Raw genomic sequence first — 16,024 nt, forward strand, 5'->3', positions numbered from 1 at the left:
GCAAAATATCATCAGCGCAGGCAGAGCAGAGACAACGTTGTGGATAGTTTGCCAGGCGGACGGTCTCCAGCGGTTCCCATCGTATTTCTCGCTGAGGGAAATTGGCATCTATACCGCCAGACTCGGATCCTCGTTCTCCGCTGCACCTCATCGACGACAACGTAAAACACTTCCCTCCTTCTCTGGCAAACCCCCTTTCCAGCGCATTTATCCGTTGATATCAAAACCATGGGGACCAAAAAGGGCTCCAGAGGCCCCGTCTCTAAAATCTCTTCAACAGCAGCACCATCAATATCCCCCTCAACCCTCTCATCAAATAAATCCTCCGTCCTTCGCTCAGCATTCTCCCCATCCGAGTATCAACTGGCGCTTTTCGCTTCGGTCATCCAGGGCCTAGACTCCCAGCATCTGCGCGTTCACGAAATTGGCACTGGGCGTTTACAGCGCGAACATGTTGTAAATCCAAGGGAAGCGATCACTTCGTTGGATTGGGGCTCCTATGGCGATTCTCTGAACAGCAGAGATCACCATCAGCATATGAAGAAGAAGCGAAAGCGCAGTTCATCTGGTGTAAATGGCATTGCGGATGTAGATGCGAATGCGTCTGTGGCTGTGGAGAATGTGGTTATTGCGTTTGGAACCAGTTCTTCCGATATCCGCATGTATTCGCCGGCGGAAGATAGGATTGTTGGTACTCTTTCGGGTGGGCATGAAAAGGGGATTAGGGATTTTAAATTTACCGCGAAAAGCCCTGTGGCGGAGGGTTGGAGCATTGGTGGTGATGGGAAGCTTGTGCAGTGGGATTTACGGACTGGCAGAAGTACACGGTATGCTCAGTGATCCTGGTCATTTTCTATTTTGATTCAGATCATACACCTGATGGTTTCGTCTAACGATTTTATTTTATTTTTTTTTTCCATTTGTCTGCTTCTAGAGTGATATCTCTACCGTCAGCCTCTGTCTCCGCACTTGCACGGCCCGTTCCTTCGAATCCTCCTGTTCTATGCGCATCTCAAACGCCATATCTAATAGGCCTCGAGCAGGACGGGGTCGAGGGCGTGGTTACATTTAGTGCCATGAAAAACTCCGTACACACACTAATATCCTCTTCCCCGGATCTGGGAAATTTCTCGGAACAATTTCTTGCTGCAGATTCAAACCGCTACATCAACATTTTCGATATCCGGAAGAAAAAAATATCAAATACACTAGTGGCTGTGAGTGATATTGAATCCTTAGCGTTCTATTCCGCCCCCTTTCAAAAGGTCCAGGGTAAAAAAAATGAAGAATCTACGAGGTCGAATCAGCTTCAAAGGCAACTTCTTGCTGTGATTACGCAGAATGGTGTCATCGAGCTGTTTTCCAAACCCTTTTATCAGTTACCGCCCGTCGGTGGCGCAAATAGTCTAAAGCCATGCGGCAAGTCGATGACGCGCCGTGCGGAAGCTGTGATTAAAATTACTAGACCTGACAAGTCTCGAACGGTAGTACCTATCATATCCGTTAGTTTCCAGGGACCGGATCTCGTTGTTGCATGGGCAGAGGGTGGTGTTAACTTGGTGTTTGAGAGGATACGCTGGCTAGATGAGGTCACCCAAGAGCTGATGTTCCAGGGGGAGAAAGAAATCATACGTGAGAAGTCTGCGTCTACGCTTGGATCTGCAATGATGAATGGTGTCAAGAATGTTGGGAGGACCCAAGTTGATGAGTCGCATGCGGTAGTCGAGCAAGGCGGAGCCGCAGAGGGAATCCCTGTGGAACAGAGGGATAATCAGAAGGACGCCATTCCGATACCCAGTGATGATGACGAAGAAGAAGAAGAAGCATCAGATGAAGATGGAAGTGAAGAGAGCGAACATGCTGAGAAGGCCCAGCCTACATCAGAATCCGCAACCCGCGAGCAAGTGGACACTGACATGGTCGACGCTGACACCGACGCCGACGCCGCAGAAGGTGGCGAACCCTCCTTCGGCGAACTCATTCGTGCCCACGCGTCCGAACCCATCGACGTCGAAGCAGAACTTCTCGATGACGCAGAGGCCAACACCCACGCCCTAACTTCGAAAGCCATCAAGTCCAACACGGCCCTCCAGATCCCCTCAGGCCTCTCTCTCGCTACCGTCCTCTCCCAATCCCTCAAGACAAACGACAACTCCCTCCTCGAATCCTGCTTCCACACCACCGACATGAACATCGTCCGCGCCACCATCCAGCGCATGGACTCTTCGCTTGCCGCTACCTTGCTTCAGAAGTTGGCGGAACGCCTCTCGACTCGTCCCGGCCGCTATGGCCATCTGCTCGTCTGGGTGCAGTGGACTTGCATCGCGCATGGTGGGTCAATTGCGGGGAGACCTGATGTGCTGCGAAAGATTACGGCGCTGTTTAAGATTATGGACCAGCGGTCGGCGAGTTTGCCATCGCTTTTGCTGCTGAAGGGGAAGTTGGATATGCTTGATGCGCAGCTGGGTCTTAGGCAGCAACTGCAGCAGCGGGCTAGTGGTGGAAGTGGTGGCGGTGCTGGCGTGTTAGGTTCTGAGGATGAGGAGGATGGAGTTATTTACGTTGAGGGGGAGGAGGATTTGGCGGATTCTGTTGATGAGGAGGAGGATGGAGTAAGACTCCTTGAAGCTGCTGATTCCACCCCTGCAAAGAAGCGTGTTATGCGTGGTACAGATCTCAGCGAGGGAGAGGAGGACGATGAAGATATGCCGCTGGCTATTAATGGGGTTGCATCTAATGAAGAGGAAGATGGCGACGAGGAGGGGAGTGAGGATGAGGAAGTTGAGTTGTTCGATGATGAGGCGGAGGAGTCTGAGGATGGAGAAGAGGCGGGCGAAGAAGATGAGGAGGATGAGGAAGACGAGGATGACGAGGAGGAGGATGAAGGGAGTAGTATGGTTGGTTTCATTGCGGACTCTGATGGTGATGAACCTGTTAATGCGGCGGCGCCCGTTCCCCCCTCGTCGAAAAAAGGGAAATTAAAGCAGGGTATATCGCGAAGGTAGATTTTCTTCTTCTTCTTTTTGTCCTTTTCTCTTTTCATACTTTTGTTTTATTTCCCTTTGAATTTTTCTCATTGTCAATGGCTTCTCCTTTCTCTCATATACGGTATTAAAAATTGGGTTTCCGTTACTTTTCTCCTGCCTTGTCAGGAGGTGGCACTTGCATGTATGTAACTACTTTCTCTTCTGTGTTACCATCTCAGGTCTATGGATGTGAGATGTTGAAGGGCAATTCGATATATATAACATATATCCGATCTATTACTGGACTAAATAGTTTTTTTTAATTAACTATTTTAAATTATGAGATGCGAAATCGTGGACTTAGTATTGGTCAATACCAGAAGGTGGAATGAGCCTGTAAATATGTATTCTGATAACACCGATGCGTGATCCTCCTTAGCATCCAGGGACAACAATCACAGACTGATAATAATAGGATCGATTGCATATAGTTATTTATGCTATAGTTCTTAGGTATAATGGGAATCACCATTGCGGTCAATAGTCTAATAAAAATAGCTCTTGGGGGTCAAACCCAAACAACCGAACAACACCAAGAAACCCCAGAAAAGAAGCCTAAGAAGGGATAGAAGGACCTGGACCATCTACCCGTACAAAAGAGAAAGCCCTAATCTATCGAATAATCTCGCTCCCTTCCCAATCAATCCCCTCCAAACTTTCCAAAATAGCGCTCCCGCCCAACTGGCCCGTAGTTCCCGTTGTACTCTTCCGTGTCCCACTCCAAACCTCATGGAATTTCACACATTCGTCGCTGGATGCAACTATGATACATCCTTCTTCAGCAGTACGGGACCACCACGTACCCCCTTCCTTATAAGCTGCCCGAGGCCGCGTTATTGGACTGCTCTCAGTTGTAATTGGTGTCATGCCGGACCCAGGGGACACAGGTCGGTTGCTATCGCCTCCGACGGTGACACCTGGAGCAGCGGGTCTAATGGTAGAGTTGGTCGATGAGGTGGATGGCATACGATCGTCCCCTCCAACATAAGACGTATCGTTAGGACCCCCCGGGTAGCTGATTGCCCATAGAGCCCGACCACAATCGAATGAATTGTCAGAATCGGTGCTGCCGGGTCCGCCATCAGACGATGGCGTCCAAGGGATAGCTACAACCTGCTGGCAACTAGGCCACGCGAAAACGGCTACTCGAAAGGGGTGCTCCGGTTGTGCATATCCGAAAGTCGCTGCTATCTCGCGCCGTGTTTTGCTCCAAATGAGACTTGTAACCTGAGCATGGACGTTGATTGTTGCAAGACAGGCCCCTGATCCTGTGTGGTAGAAATGAATGCAACGATCATTTGAGCCACCACCAGTAGCTAAGAGAGACGGCTGCCAAGGAGCGAAAGCAATTGCTTTCACTGCAGCTGAGTGCGGGAATTTATATTTCTGGCGGTTTGCCGGTACGAAAATAGCCTGAGATTGTCCGGATATTGAGTTGCTGGTTCTATTTGATGGGGAATGAGAACGTGTCCCACGCGAACCACCACCAGCCAGCGATATGGGTAGGGCTAACTGATTGATGTGACTCCAGTCAAAGATTCGATTTAATTGAGAGCGGTATGGAAACCGAGGTAGGTTGCTTCGAGCTTGGCTTGACGTTGGCTGATCTGACGCCTGGCCCGGGGAGTTGAGCTGTCCGCGCTCGTCCTCCTTTCCTAGGACGTCTGAAATATCAAACAAGAGGCAAGCGTTGTCATTTCCTCCTGTTGCAAGGTATTTGCCATCTGGAGACCACACCAGGCCGCATATTTGTTGAGTGTGAGCGGAAATCTTCGCGATGAGGGTCGTAGATCCGTTCCACCCGTGAAGTTCTCTTGATTTTGGATCTGTCCATTCCACGGAATAGTACCACACAATTCCTGCATCATCTCCAACAACCAAATCCTCAGTATCAACAAGTGAACCCTGAAAACGTGCCGAATGCCTTTTGGTAGGGGTTTGTTTAAATGAGACACAGGAAACGGAATTGGGTTGGTAAAACTCAAAACGAACGACGGTATCGAAGGTGCTCCATAGAGAAACTTGACCACCATGTCGGCCAACGGCCAAGATGCTATTTCCTCCCTGTGGTGAAGAAAAGGAAAGAGATGTCACGTAGTTTGAAGCTAAATGGGGAGTCAGTGGCGGATATTGTACCCCAAGTAGCTCCGACCAAAGGTACACGCGACTACTCAGGCCGACAGCAAGCATGCGAGCAGTATAGGAATACGCCAGGGTGGAGCAGTAGAAGTCGTCCCGTAAAAGAGGTGCATCTAGAACTCGGAAAGGTGTTGACGGAACGGCATCTCGTTTTGGTTTGCATACGCTTTTCTTTGCTATTCTCGAGCAAGTCAGCATTCACTACGTCCATATAATGTAAAATGTAATATTAAAAGTGATCGGGTTGATGCGAGAAGTAGTGCATGGGAGATATGTAATGTCGATGAGGTTGATGAGGATTGTTGGGATTGAAAGCTAATGGTCAATTTTGGAGGGTGATACGAGAAATGGTTGTACACATGAAGAAACTTACGTGTGCTAGTATCGGCTCTCACCCAGCTACTGTTTTTCCACACGTAAGAAGGGTACTGTGCACGCAGAGAGTCCCCCGTGGTATGTATATGCTCTGTATGGGATGCAGTATCACCAAAATTTAAGACTTTAGTAGCTTGATCGATATCCAATGCAGCTGCAAGACGAGCTTCATGCCGTTTGAGATGTTGGGCATGCGTATCCTTATCCAGAAAGTTGGCGACATACATCGGAGCACTTGACCCCGTCGAAAGCAGCCCTCCGTGGCCATCTTGTACCCCTACAGGAGCACTTCCGGTTGCAGCAAAGGTTCCTCCCACGCTCCAGACTGCTCCCGCGCTGATCTGTCGTTGATTTCTGCTACCAGCTGACCTGTCATTCCTGGCGTAAACAGAGGTATCACTGACATGCCGTGGAAGGTGGTGAGGAGTGTCTCTACGGTCCAAAGACCGACTTGACCTGGACCCAACAACACGTCTCCTTGGCTGGTATGGAGCAAATGGGTCTGCTCTTGGGTCTTGTCGCCGGAGCAGCTTCTCTCCAGGAGAAAGAAGACGTGGGTTCTTATTTAGACGGAACGGGGATACCTCTGAAGTGTGCGGTTCCCGAATGGGAAGAAAGCGGTCCGGAGACGAGAATCTACTATGAGGGGAGACTGGAGATGGACTTCTGATAAATCTCTGCCTCCTATTATGTAAGTGGAGTAGGCTGGGGTTTGTTGGACTGTGAGTTATATCGACATCATCCCCCTTTTTCCCCTGGAAGAAGTAACTATCATTCAAGGGACTAATGACATTGAGACTAGACTCAGGGCTAGTTATTGAATCTTGGGTGGGAGAAGGAAACGTGTCTGTTTGATATTGAGATGAAGTGGGAGAAGACGAGCCCGAAGCTTGGGCATCTGGAGAAGGGGTCCGCCGCCCATTGTCTGGTTCAGAGATTGACCGCTCAGTAGGAGGGTCGGGGAAGAGAGTCAATGAGAGACTGTCGCTATTCGTGGCATATCTTAGCTCTTCCACCGACTGGGATTTTGAGAGCATTGCTGCCACTCAGGCAGTGGACGATGTAGAGCGTCACCATCAAAACACCGCTTTTCATAAAACAACCTTGAAACGAGCGGTTATAAATAATAAGAAGAGAAAAAAGAGAATTTATATGCTTCATTAATGATGCTATGATGCGGCGCTGTAAGTAGTTGTTGTAGTTAATATGGCATGTTGTTAAGTTGTCCGCCTAGATAGAATAGGTAATCAACGAGAAGACAAACAGCAATTGAGATCAACGAAGCTGCCGACGCCCAATTCTATGTCTGTCTTCCGCGCCCCCCCCAGTCCGCCTTCTTTCTCGTATCCCACCTCCAATGCTCCATTGCTCCATTGTAGCTGCTAGTTATTGTTTTGTTGCTTTGATCTTTGTCTGTTGTTGTTGTTGTTGTTGTTGTTGCTGCCGTTGTTGCTGTTGTTGGTGGGATAACTCCAGTTGCGGCTGAAGTCGGGGGAAGCCATTGTGGAGGTGTGTCACGTGCTGATAAAAAGAACATTCCTGATAAGAGACGATCGAACCGTCCGCCCTCAGAATAAGGTCTCTCTCTCTCTGTTCTCTGGATCCACGCATAGTATTTATTGCACTATTTTACGCCTAATGCTATATGGGGTTAATATAAAGAGGTGAATTGGACTGTCGAGTCTATCATGGCAAGCGTAGGTAATCTCTGCCCTTTTGAGAAACAATCCCAATATTCTTCTGCTGACCAAGCATGGTGGACCTTGCAGCATGGCATTCCACGATATGCCACTTCAGAGCAGAGATCAGAGAGTGTACGGCAGAAAGAAGTTCAGAAGATACAGGCATATAATGAACTTGTCCGTGTAGTGAATTTGCAGGTAAACACAAGCCTATTTGTAGATGGGCAACATGACTCACTCTATCCGCTGATATACTAACGGTGGAGAGCAGAGAGCAGAGCTCGACTTTAGCACGGAGGCGCTGAATAAAACTTCAGAACTGCTCACCAAGAACCCGGAATATTATACGATATGGAACGTCCGGCGCCAAATATTACAACACCAGTTTTCCAAAGCTACGTCTACAGATGAGAAAAGCAGTCTTGACCAGATCAAGAACATGATCAAAGCCGATCTTCAGTTTTTGTTCCCCCTTCTCCGGGGATATCCCAAGTGCTATTGGATCTGGAATCACCGGTTATGGGACCTGGAGCAAACCACCCTTTTGCTTCCGACTTCTGTTGCCCGTAGGTTCTGGCAGGAGGAGCTTGCACTGGTTGGCAAAATGCTCAGCCTGGACAGTAGAAACTTCCACGGTTGGGGATATCGTCGACAAGTCATATCGGCACTCGAAGGGTTGGCCTCGAACGATCATGGGGAGCCCAATGGCGAGAAAGGGACACCCGCACCCAAAAGCATGACAAAGGGGGAACTTGACTATACAACGAAGATGATCGGTACAAATTTATCCAATTTCTCAGCGTGGCATAACCGAACACAACTTATTTTGAAGCTGCTGAATGAACAGTCTGCCAGCGATGAGGAAAGGAAGAAGATGCTAGACGACGGTAAGTTTTGTTTTTGAAAGAATTCAGATATGTGCATGTAAAAGATGATTATTTTTACGAAGTGTCACTCACTCCAGGGATACCTAGAGTTGAAACTAATCCATCGGGCTTTAATCGACCCATACGATCAGTCTTTGTGGTTCTATCACCAAAATCTGATGTGCACATTTGATCCCGCTCTGGCTCCAGGGACCATGGCGCCAAATCTTACGGATGCTGATCGATTAAAGTATCTGGAGAACGAGGTTGAGGCTATCACTGAGATGTTGGACGGAGAGGAAGACTGCAGATGGATCTATCAGTCTCTGATCAACTGTAGCACGATCATTTCTCGCATCCAAGGACGAATGTCAACGGAAGTGAAACAGCGGATATCGGGATGGGTATCTGAGCTAAAAAGGCTTGATCCACTGAGGCAAGGGAGGTGGATGGACCTTGAGACTTCGTTGAACCTATAGGTGAGTGGGCGATGTTTCACGATGGGTCTATTGAAGATACACGCCCACATTCCACAGCATTGCCACAACACGGAGGGGCCGCCATAGTATTGGTGTTTGTTTTCGACGTGTTTTCCTGGACTTCTTAATCGAAGGGTCCTGGGGAATGTGGAATGGAATCTACAACTCTTTTTTGGGGTTTGAGTTCAAAGGACTGGAGTCTTGTGGGGATTAACGTTCCGGGGGGCTGTGGGCTTCTAGATTTATTTTGTATACATGCACTCGTTTATTCTTGGTCCATATACTGTGGCTTTCTGTTGTATATATATATATGCATTAACACACACAAAATATATATTTCATTATCCAGACTGGAGAATTGTTCTAACATGTGGACAAAGGGCAGAGGGGGCAAAAGGCGACACAGAGGACAATAGAGACGGCTGGGGTAGACGAAAGCGGATGTTACTTGATATACAACTGTTGGCGAGTGTACGGAAGTAAACACTTCCCCACTTTAAGTAACCGAGGGGCATTCGACCACTAGGAGGATCATACAAGATAGGATTGATTTTTTTTCTACCAAGGACCACACATGAGGAACTGCTTTCTCTCCTTGACCTTCTCGAATCAACTGATGCATGACACCCAATCTTCTGGCGAATAGCAGTGCGTGCATGGCACCCAGTTAGCGCGACCTTTGGTCTACTTCGCGCATAGTCCGTCCGTACAGAGTTACTTAATATGCGACAAGGCTACACAGGACATATGAGCATGCAAAGGCCACACTGCAGACGGGCCTTCTGATGTAGATAGTGAAATATGCCTTAAGCAAGTTTTAGGACCAGAAATAAGTAAAGTAGCAGGTAACTAGTTAGCCAAGATATAGTTAGAGAGAAAAGATATTTTATTGCCGTCAACTGCGATCTGTTGAAAAAGACGCAGCCTATTTCGGTTTTTAGTTTTATTTAAATAACTAAAAGGGTGATAGTTGAAGGTGTTTCAGGTTCTCATCCGCGCATATATTAAAATATTTCACTAATAATATAAACCATGGGAGATGCCCAGATGTTGTAGTTACAATAATTGGCATCTCTGTTGTTATCAGTGAGCTGGTAAAATAGAGACGAAACAGAAACATCAAACTTCCAACAACAATAACCAATCTTCATCCCAACACCTTTCTTCAACCTACGTTCTCAACTTTATCACCAAGCCGTAAATAGTTCTTGCTTCCATCCCCTCCCATCCTCCGTCTATCGTCTAAGAGTCCCTAGACCATCTCCGTTCGTTTTGCTGAGGATTTGTCACTTCTGTCCACTGTCTATGGATTCTGTCTCCCGTCTTATATAGTTAGAGCTTTCTCCCAGCTAGGAACATCGCAAACGACTAATCTCGCCGCATGCACACGACCAGCCATGGTATCCAACAGCACGGAGAATACAGACTACGAAACGGTTGGTTACAATTCGTTCCATTGCATAGAATTTAATTGAAAGGAGAAGCAAATGCTCATGATGCTCTCCGTTTTATTTAGGACACCTTCGAAGACGCACAAGACACTGCACAGGGCGTTGAATCTCCGATTACCCACGGCGCCACCCGTTCTCTGACCGACCATCGTCCTTCCCATGGATCTCTGACTACTCCACGAGCCACAACACACCCTCCTGTGCCTACACCCGAGACGAACCGCAATAGCCAGGATGATGCTCTCTCTCAACTCTCCCATTCGGGTGAGGATACGCCAAAGAAACAAAAACCCTCCAAATCGCCCTTATTAACTGCTCACCGTCTCTCCACATCATCTCTGGATGAAGTCAATTTGACCAGCACAAAGGACGAAGAGGAGGGCAAATCACAACAAACGCCCCTAGATTCGACAAGCAGTCCTCCCCCTCTGCCCTCGGGCTCGAGGGACCCCTTTAAGCAAACTAGCCTCCTCCAAGGCTTCTCCGCCTCACTCCCCTCGGTACCCTGGAGTCCTCCGCCCACCAACAAATATCAACCCCCCGCAGCCCAATTAGCAAGTCCACCCCTTCCCTCACGAAAACTCACCAGCCCATTTTCATGGCTTTCACGGGGTAGTACTGGCACCAAGGATGTGAAAACTTCGTCTGGGACTGGTGGGAGCCGGAGAAACACTGCGACATCGTTGTCGACCGTAGGCAGCAATCCGGAGTTATTAGGCCGGTTACAAGAGGGGAGTGATGGGGATTCTGCCAGCATGGACTCGAAGAAACAAACGCGCAACAGTTTGAGGGATCAATTTAAGCTCTTAAGAATGCGGGACGAGGGCGTTGTCGATGAATCAGGTAGTGTTACGTCAGTCCACATTGATGTCCGGACCGGTACTGCTGGAAGTCCTGCAAGCGCATCGGGAAAAGATGAAGGTGGACCTTCCATGCCTCCTGTTTCATCCCCTGTGACAACCTCCCCCGGTCTTCCTCCAACGGTTAATCCAAATCTGGCTCCCGGCACTGTATCTGGCATATCATCATCTGCGACTGATGCGGCAACTCCTGTCGATTGGGAGTTGTGGCAACAGATAGTTAACCATGGGCCTGAGGCTCTTAAAGGATCAAATGCCGCAGAGTTGAATGCAGCTATCAAGAGAGGCATTCCGCAAACCATCCGTGGAGTTATTTGGCAAGTACTTGCAGACAGTAGGAATCCTGAGTTGGAGGATGTGTATAGAGAGCTTTTAGCACGGGGTATGGAAAAGGATAGAGATCACTTCTGGAGTAACAGCTCCGCCATAACAGTTAACACCCAGAGCAATGGAGTTCCCAAGGATAAAGAGAAGGAATCGCTGGCTTCTTCCCGATCCTCCCTCGCCTCTGACAACTCGAGCCCCACGGCTTACTCGACCCAAAGTGTCGTCTCCCCTCCATCGATACCAGAGAAGGATCCGGAATCGGTAACAAAAGAACAAGCAACCCAGGAAGTTGCTCGAAAAAGGAAGGCAAAGGAGGATGCAGCCGCGCTTCAGAAGCTAGAAAAAGCTATCAGGCGGGACCTTGGTTCGAGGACCAGTTACTCAAAATACTTCTTATCTCAGCGCAACCAGGATGGATTATTTGGACTCTGCAAAGCTTATGCTTTGTATGACGAAGGGGTGGGTTATGCCCAGGGAATGAACTTCATTGTTATGCCTCTGTTGTTTAATGTAAGTCATCACTGGTTCATCTGAGAGTAGAGTAAAATATTCATTGTGTGCGGGCACCTAACTAAGTGATATTCTGAAATAGATGGATGATGGGGAAGCATTTACTCTTTTGGTTAAGTTAATGAACAAATACTGCCTACGAGACATGTTCATCCAGGACATGCCAGGACTTCACCTCCGTCTGTATCAGTTCGAGCGCCTGTTGGAAGACCTTGAACCTGCCTTGGCTTGTCATCTACGTCGACGCGGGGTTACTCCCCAACTCTATGCAACCCAGTGGTTCCTTACGTTGTTCGCATACCGATTCCCGCTGCAACTTGTCCTCCGCATCTATGACTTGATATTTGAGGAAGGGCTAGAACCCACAATTCTCAGATTCGCTGTCGCCATTATGAAGCGCAATGCCGACACCTTGCTCGGGATGACCGACATGACTTCGCTAACCAATTTCCTCAAAGAAAAGTTATTCGACGTCTATATCGATCAGCAGCCCACTGCAAACTCGATCCTTGAATCCGGATTCTTCGGCAGCTCCGGCTCCTCAGACAAGGAAATATACCGCGCCGATTTCATGGTCCAAGATGCATGCGCGATTAAACTTTCGAATGAAACTATTAAAACGTACACTGCAGAATGGGAAGAGAAGGTGCGCGTGGAAAAGGAACAGGCCACTGAACTTGAGGGGTTAAGGCACACTGTCGCGACTCAGGCAGCTCGCATCCGTTCGCTTGAGGAACGTGCGGAAAAGTCGGACACGGAACACGTGCAGATTGCTTCCGAACTCGTTCGTCTGAAGGTGGAGAATGAAGAGCTTCGGGATGTCAATGAGAGCTACAGGGTGGAAGTGCAGGAGCTCAAGGCAGTTATTGACCGGCAACCTGCTGAGCTGGAAGAAAAGCTACGGACAGAGATGGATAGGATCATGAAACGGAATATCGAGGTGCAAAATGAGAATAGGGCGATGGAAGAGCAGATGGCTGAGATGGAGAAGGACCTGGTTGAGACGAAGATGAAGTGGGCGGAGGTAAGATGCGTCATCCTGTCTTCATGCTCTGTTTTATCTCTCTCTCTCTTTCTTTCTTTCGTTTTGTTGCCGCCACTGATGATCAGTTGTTTATCGCAGTTGTCCGAAAATCACGAGAATCTCAAGCAGAAATGGAGTGATTTGCGAAAAGCCCTTGATTAGCGACAAAGGTAGAACGCAAGGGTTTGCCTCCCTAACCCCTCTCTAACCCCTCTCCTCCTTTGCATATACCACCTGCATTGTCCCGGCATCTTTTTAGTTTTGAGCCCTCGACCATCTATCAGCATCCCATCACAATCATCCATTGTATCCATCAGTATAAATATCCATACATTAATAGGTACATCTAACTTCATCTGCCAACTACAGTTGGCAATGCGGACAAAAGAGGCGGTACAAGAAGTTCGATATTTAGATTTAGTTTCAATACCCTCTGTCGAATAACGTAACTTTTAACTTCGCACTTCATTTTCTTTTCCCTTGTATCAATTCGGTTAAGTGTCCTTTATCTGATCCCCCAACCTATTGTTATTTCTAGGAAGCATCTTGGCCTTTAATGCTTCTATTGTCTTTGCAAAGAAAATCCTTCGTGTTCCTAGGACTCTCTTTAGTCGTTAGTAAACATCTGATCGGGGTTCTGGGTTGGCAGATTAACTGATGAGCTACATTCCTTTACCCCTGACTAATTAGCTCTGTCATCATTGGAGGTTAGTATTCATGCTCCGTATGCCATGATGCTCTTTGCAAGCGTGTACCTCTTTTACATACACCCCTAATTTTTTCAATGCGGCGATCCCATTTCTTTCCCTTCCCGATATCTCTACTCAGTAACTTCCAAGTGATAGTGGCGTTTCAACTTCACGCTTTCAACATCTCCCAGGCATTTAGTTTGGAGCGCGTGTTGTCAATATAATCTTGTTTCATGCATGGGAAGTATGTATATACATGTGTAGAAGCTTAAACACTCCATTTCTCATAATTTATACAATATCATGAATATGGTATAATGAACTATCTATGCAGCCTACATTCAACTGACTCCTAAGAGACTCTAATTTCCCAGAAGAAAAAAAGGTAGGGGGAGGGAGGCGGGGGAGTGGAGGAGGGGATGTGAAAGGCGCCTAAAGATTACCCCTGGCCGCCTGTTCCCTCTCGAAAGCCTCAAACAAACTCTTGAAGTTTCCTGCTCCAAACCCATCAAAATTGTTCCGCTGGATCACTTCCAAAAATACCGTCGGCCGGTCCAGCACATGTTTTGTGAATATCTGGAGCAGGTACCCTTGCTCGTCGAAGTCTATCAAGATATTCAGCTTCTGCAATGTGTCTATGCTCTCGTTGATGACTAAACTCCCCCGTTTATTGGGATTGTTGCCCTCGGAGTCAGTTTTATTAATGGCAGCAAGGCGGATACGTATCGCGTCATAGTAAGTTGCGGGCACAGAGAGAAACTGCACACCCCGTTTGCGTAGATTGGTTACGGCACTGATGATATCGTGTGTGCGGAAGGCGATGTGTTGCACGCCGGAGCCGTTGTAGTAATCGACGAATCTGTATGTGTTTAATATTAGGCATGCTTAAGCTCCTTCTTAGCGGGGGATTTTAGATGAATACTTCTTACTCTTCGATCTGAGACTTCTTTTTGCCAACGGCTGGTTCGTTCAGGGGCATTTTGATGACTTCGTTGGGCGAAGCGACGACAACGGAGCGCATGGAGGAATATTCAGAGCACATGGTTTTATCATCGACACTCCAGTAGCGGTGGAAATCAAGGCAGTCTTCATAGCTGCATATATTATTAGAACTACTTTTCCACTTCGTCCTTTGTGCAAACCCCATTTGAATAGGGGGGGTTGGGGGGAAGGGAAAAGAATCTCTATTTTGCTCCCTACAATTTCACAGCTTCATCCAACCCATTCCACGGCTGATTCCCAACACAATGGTCAATTTCGATGAAATTGATAGCAGGCAAGAACTCGTTGATTGGATCTTCCGCATCCACTCTCACATATCCGGGCATGAAACATCCACGGTAGTTGTCCCTATTAACCAGGGTATGTGTCGTATCGCCATACGATTTGATAGTTGCCACCTCTATCTCCCCGCTCCCGGGCTCCTCCCCATGGATAATCGCAGGCTCCATTACCGAAACCGCGCCATGAGCAACGGCTTTCTCCCATTTGGACCTGACATGTGCATTGACTCTGAAGGCAACATCTTTGACACCGTCGCCGTGTCGTTCCAGGTGGTCATGAATCTCATCAAGCAACCGCTTTGTGTGGCTGGATATGCCAAACCTGCCCATTTCGTTCTCACCCAATTTTCCACAGACCGGAGATGTGAAGACGAAAGTGGCACCGCCATTCGTGATAACGTAGGAGGCTACAGCGCGAGACCCTGTCTCCGGACCACGATATGCGATTTGGTTGAATCCCAAGCGAGTGATAAAATATGAAGCTGCCTGCTTCGCATTCCCGACATACCATGTGATATGGTCAAACCCATAGTACTCTGGACCAAGCGCGGAAGGGAATATTTCACCGTTCTCGGAATTGGGGGGATCGAAGTGCATTGAGGGAGCCATATTATGGGAAGAGAATGCCCAGGCGACGGATTTCCGATCGAGTACTTCTGACACAGTCAGGCAGATGAAAGAAATGGTACAATGCGAGAGATATATCTAGAATTCCGTATGTGCGCGGCTGACTTAAAATAGGTCCGAGGATTATCTGGCATTTAAGTAAACGACGTCAACTGGACAGTATAAGCGTTTGAAGACTACATGGTAACTTCACCAGAGGGAATCAAAATACAAATCAAAAATTATGCCACACACGCTGCGTGGTAAACGGGGCGTCTGGTAGTAAAAGGGCGATATGTTCATAATTCCGAGATGTATCCAGGCTGTCCAACACCTAAAGAAAAAGTGAGAATTAAAAAAGGTGAACGGTAACTACATTTAAATAAGGTTTAGTCTGCAAAATGCAAACTTTGCATTTAAAGAGGAAAGGATATTTACTTTTCTGAACAAAAACAGTGATGCTTTGTAGGTTCTCACAGTAGCTGATATTTTGATTTTCAAGCTGGAAACTGTCGGCGTAAGGAGTAGTTATAGAGCTCCTGTTCTCAGTGGTTCAGGGTCATTCTGCGATCTGGATTGCCATTTGAATTGGAAGAGATTATTGAAGCATAATCAGTTGAAACTCCTACAAAGGATCGAATTATTTAAAATAAGCAAGTTTGTGTGAGATGATCGATGCATTTTGAATATATACATCTGACTGAGTG

General features: G+C 47.6%; 5 protein-coding genes across 5 annotated transcripts; 3 read left to right on the forward strand and 2 right to left on the reverse strand.

Annotated features, from left to right (window-relative positions):
* Positions 1-228: 228 nt before the first annotated feature.
* Positions 229-3,005, forward strand: PADG_01632 (uncharacterized protein; the record flags this gene model as incomplete). The annotated part of the gene is made up of 2 exons (XM_010758702.1): positions 229-827; positions 935-3,005. 2 exons carry the CDS (start codon positions 229-231, stop codon positions 3,003-3,005), a joined length of 2,670 nt encoding a protein of 889 aa, XP_010757004.1.
* Positions 3,006-3,638: 633 nt separating this feature from the next.
* Positions 3,639-6,577, reverse strand: PADG_01633 (uncharacterized protein; the record flags this gene model as incomplete). The annotated part of the gene is made up of 2 exons (XM_010759220.1): positions 3,639-5,341; positions 5,539-6,577. 2 exons carry the CDS (start codon positions 6,575-6,577, stop codon positions 3,639-3,641), a joined length of 2,742 nt encoding a protein of 913 aa, XP_010757522.1.
* A 651-nt stretch (positions 6,578-7,228) lies between these two features.
* Positions 7,229-8,567, forward strand: PADG_01634 (Rab geranylgeranyltransferase BET4; the record flags this gene model as incomplete). The annotated part of the gene is made up of 3 exons (XM_010758703.1): positions 7,229-7,420; positions 7,491-8,109; positions 8,197-8,567. 3 exons carry the CDS (start codon positions 7,229-7,231, stop codon positions 8,565-8,567), a joined length of 1,182 nt encoding a protein of 393 aa, XP_010757005.1.
* A 1,397-nt stretch (positions 8,568-9,964) lies between these two features.
* PADG_01635 (uncharacterized protein) lies at positions 9,965-12,901 on the forward strand (the record flags this gene model as incomplete). Its single annotated transcript, XM_010758704.1, has 4 exons — positions 9,965-10,003; positions 10,084-11,715; positions 11,798-12,739; positions 12,839-12,901. 4 exons carry the CDS (start codon positions 9,965-9,967, stop codon positions 12,899-12,901), a joined length of 2,676 nt encoding a protein of 891 aa, XP_010757006.1.
* A 959-nt stretch (positions 12,902-13,860) lies between these two features.
* On the reverse strand, positions 13,861-15,320 carry PADG_01636 (4-hydroxyphenylpyruvate dioxygenase; the record flags this gene model as incomplete). The annotated part of the gene is made up of 3 exons (XM_010759221.1): positions 13,861-14,287; positions 14,358-14,522; positions 14,629-15,320. 3 exons carry the CDS (start codon positions 15,318-15,320, stop codon positions 13,861-13,863), a joined length of 1,284 nt encoding a protein of 427 aa, XP_010757523.1.
* Between the last annotated feature and the right edge of the window lie 704 nt (positions 15,321-16,024).

Source organism: Paracoccidioides brasiliensis (assembly GCF_000150735.1).
Source record: "Paracoccidioides brasiliensis Pb18 unplaced genomic scaffold supercont2.2, whole genome shotgun sequence".
Classification (NCBI taxonomy): domain Eukaryota; kingdom Fungi; phylum Ascomycota; class Eurotiomycetes; order Onygenales; family Ajellomycetaceae; genus Paracoccidioides; species Paracoccidioides brasiliensis.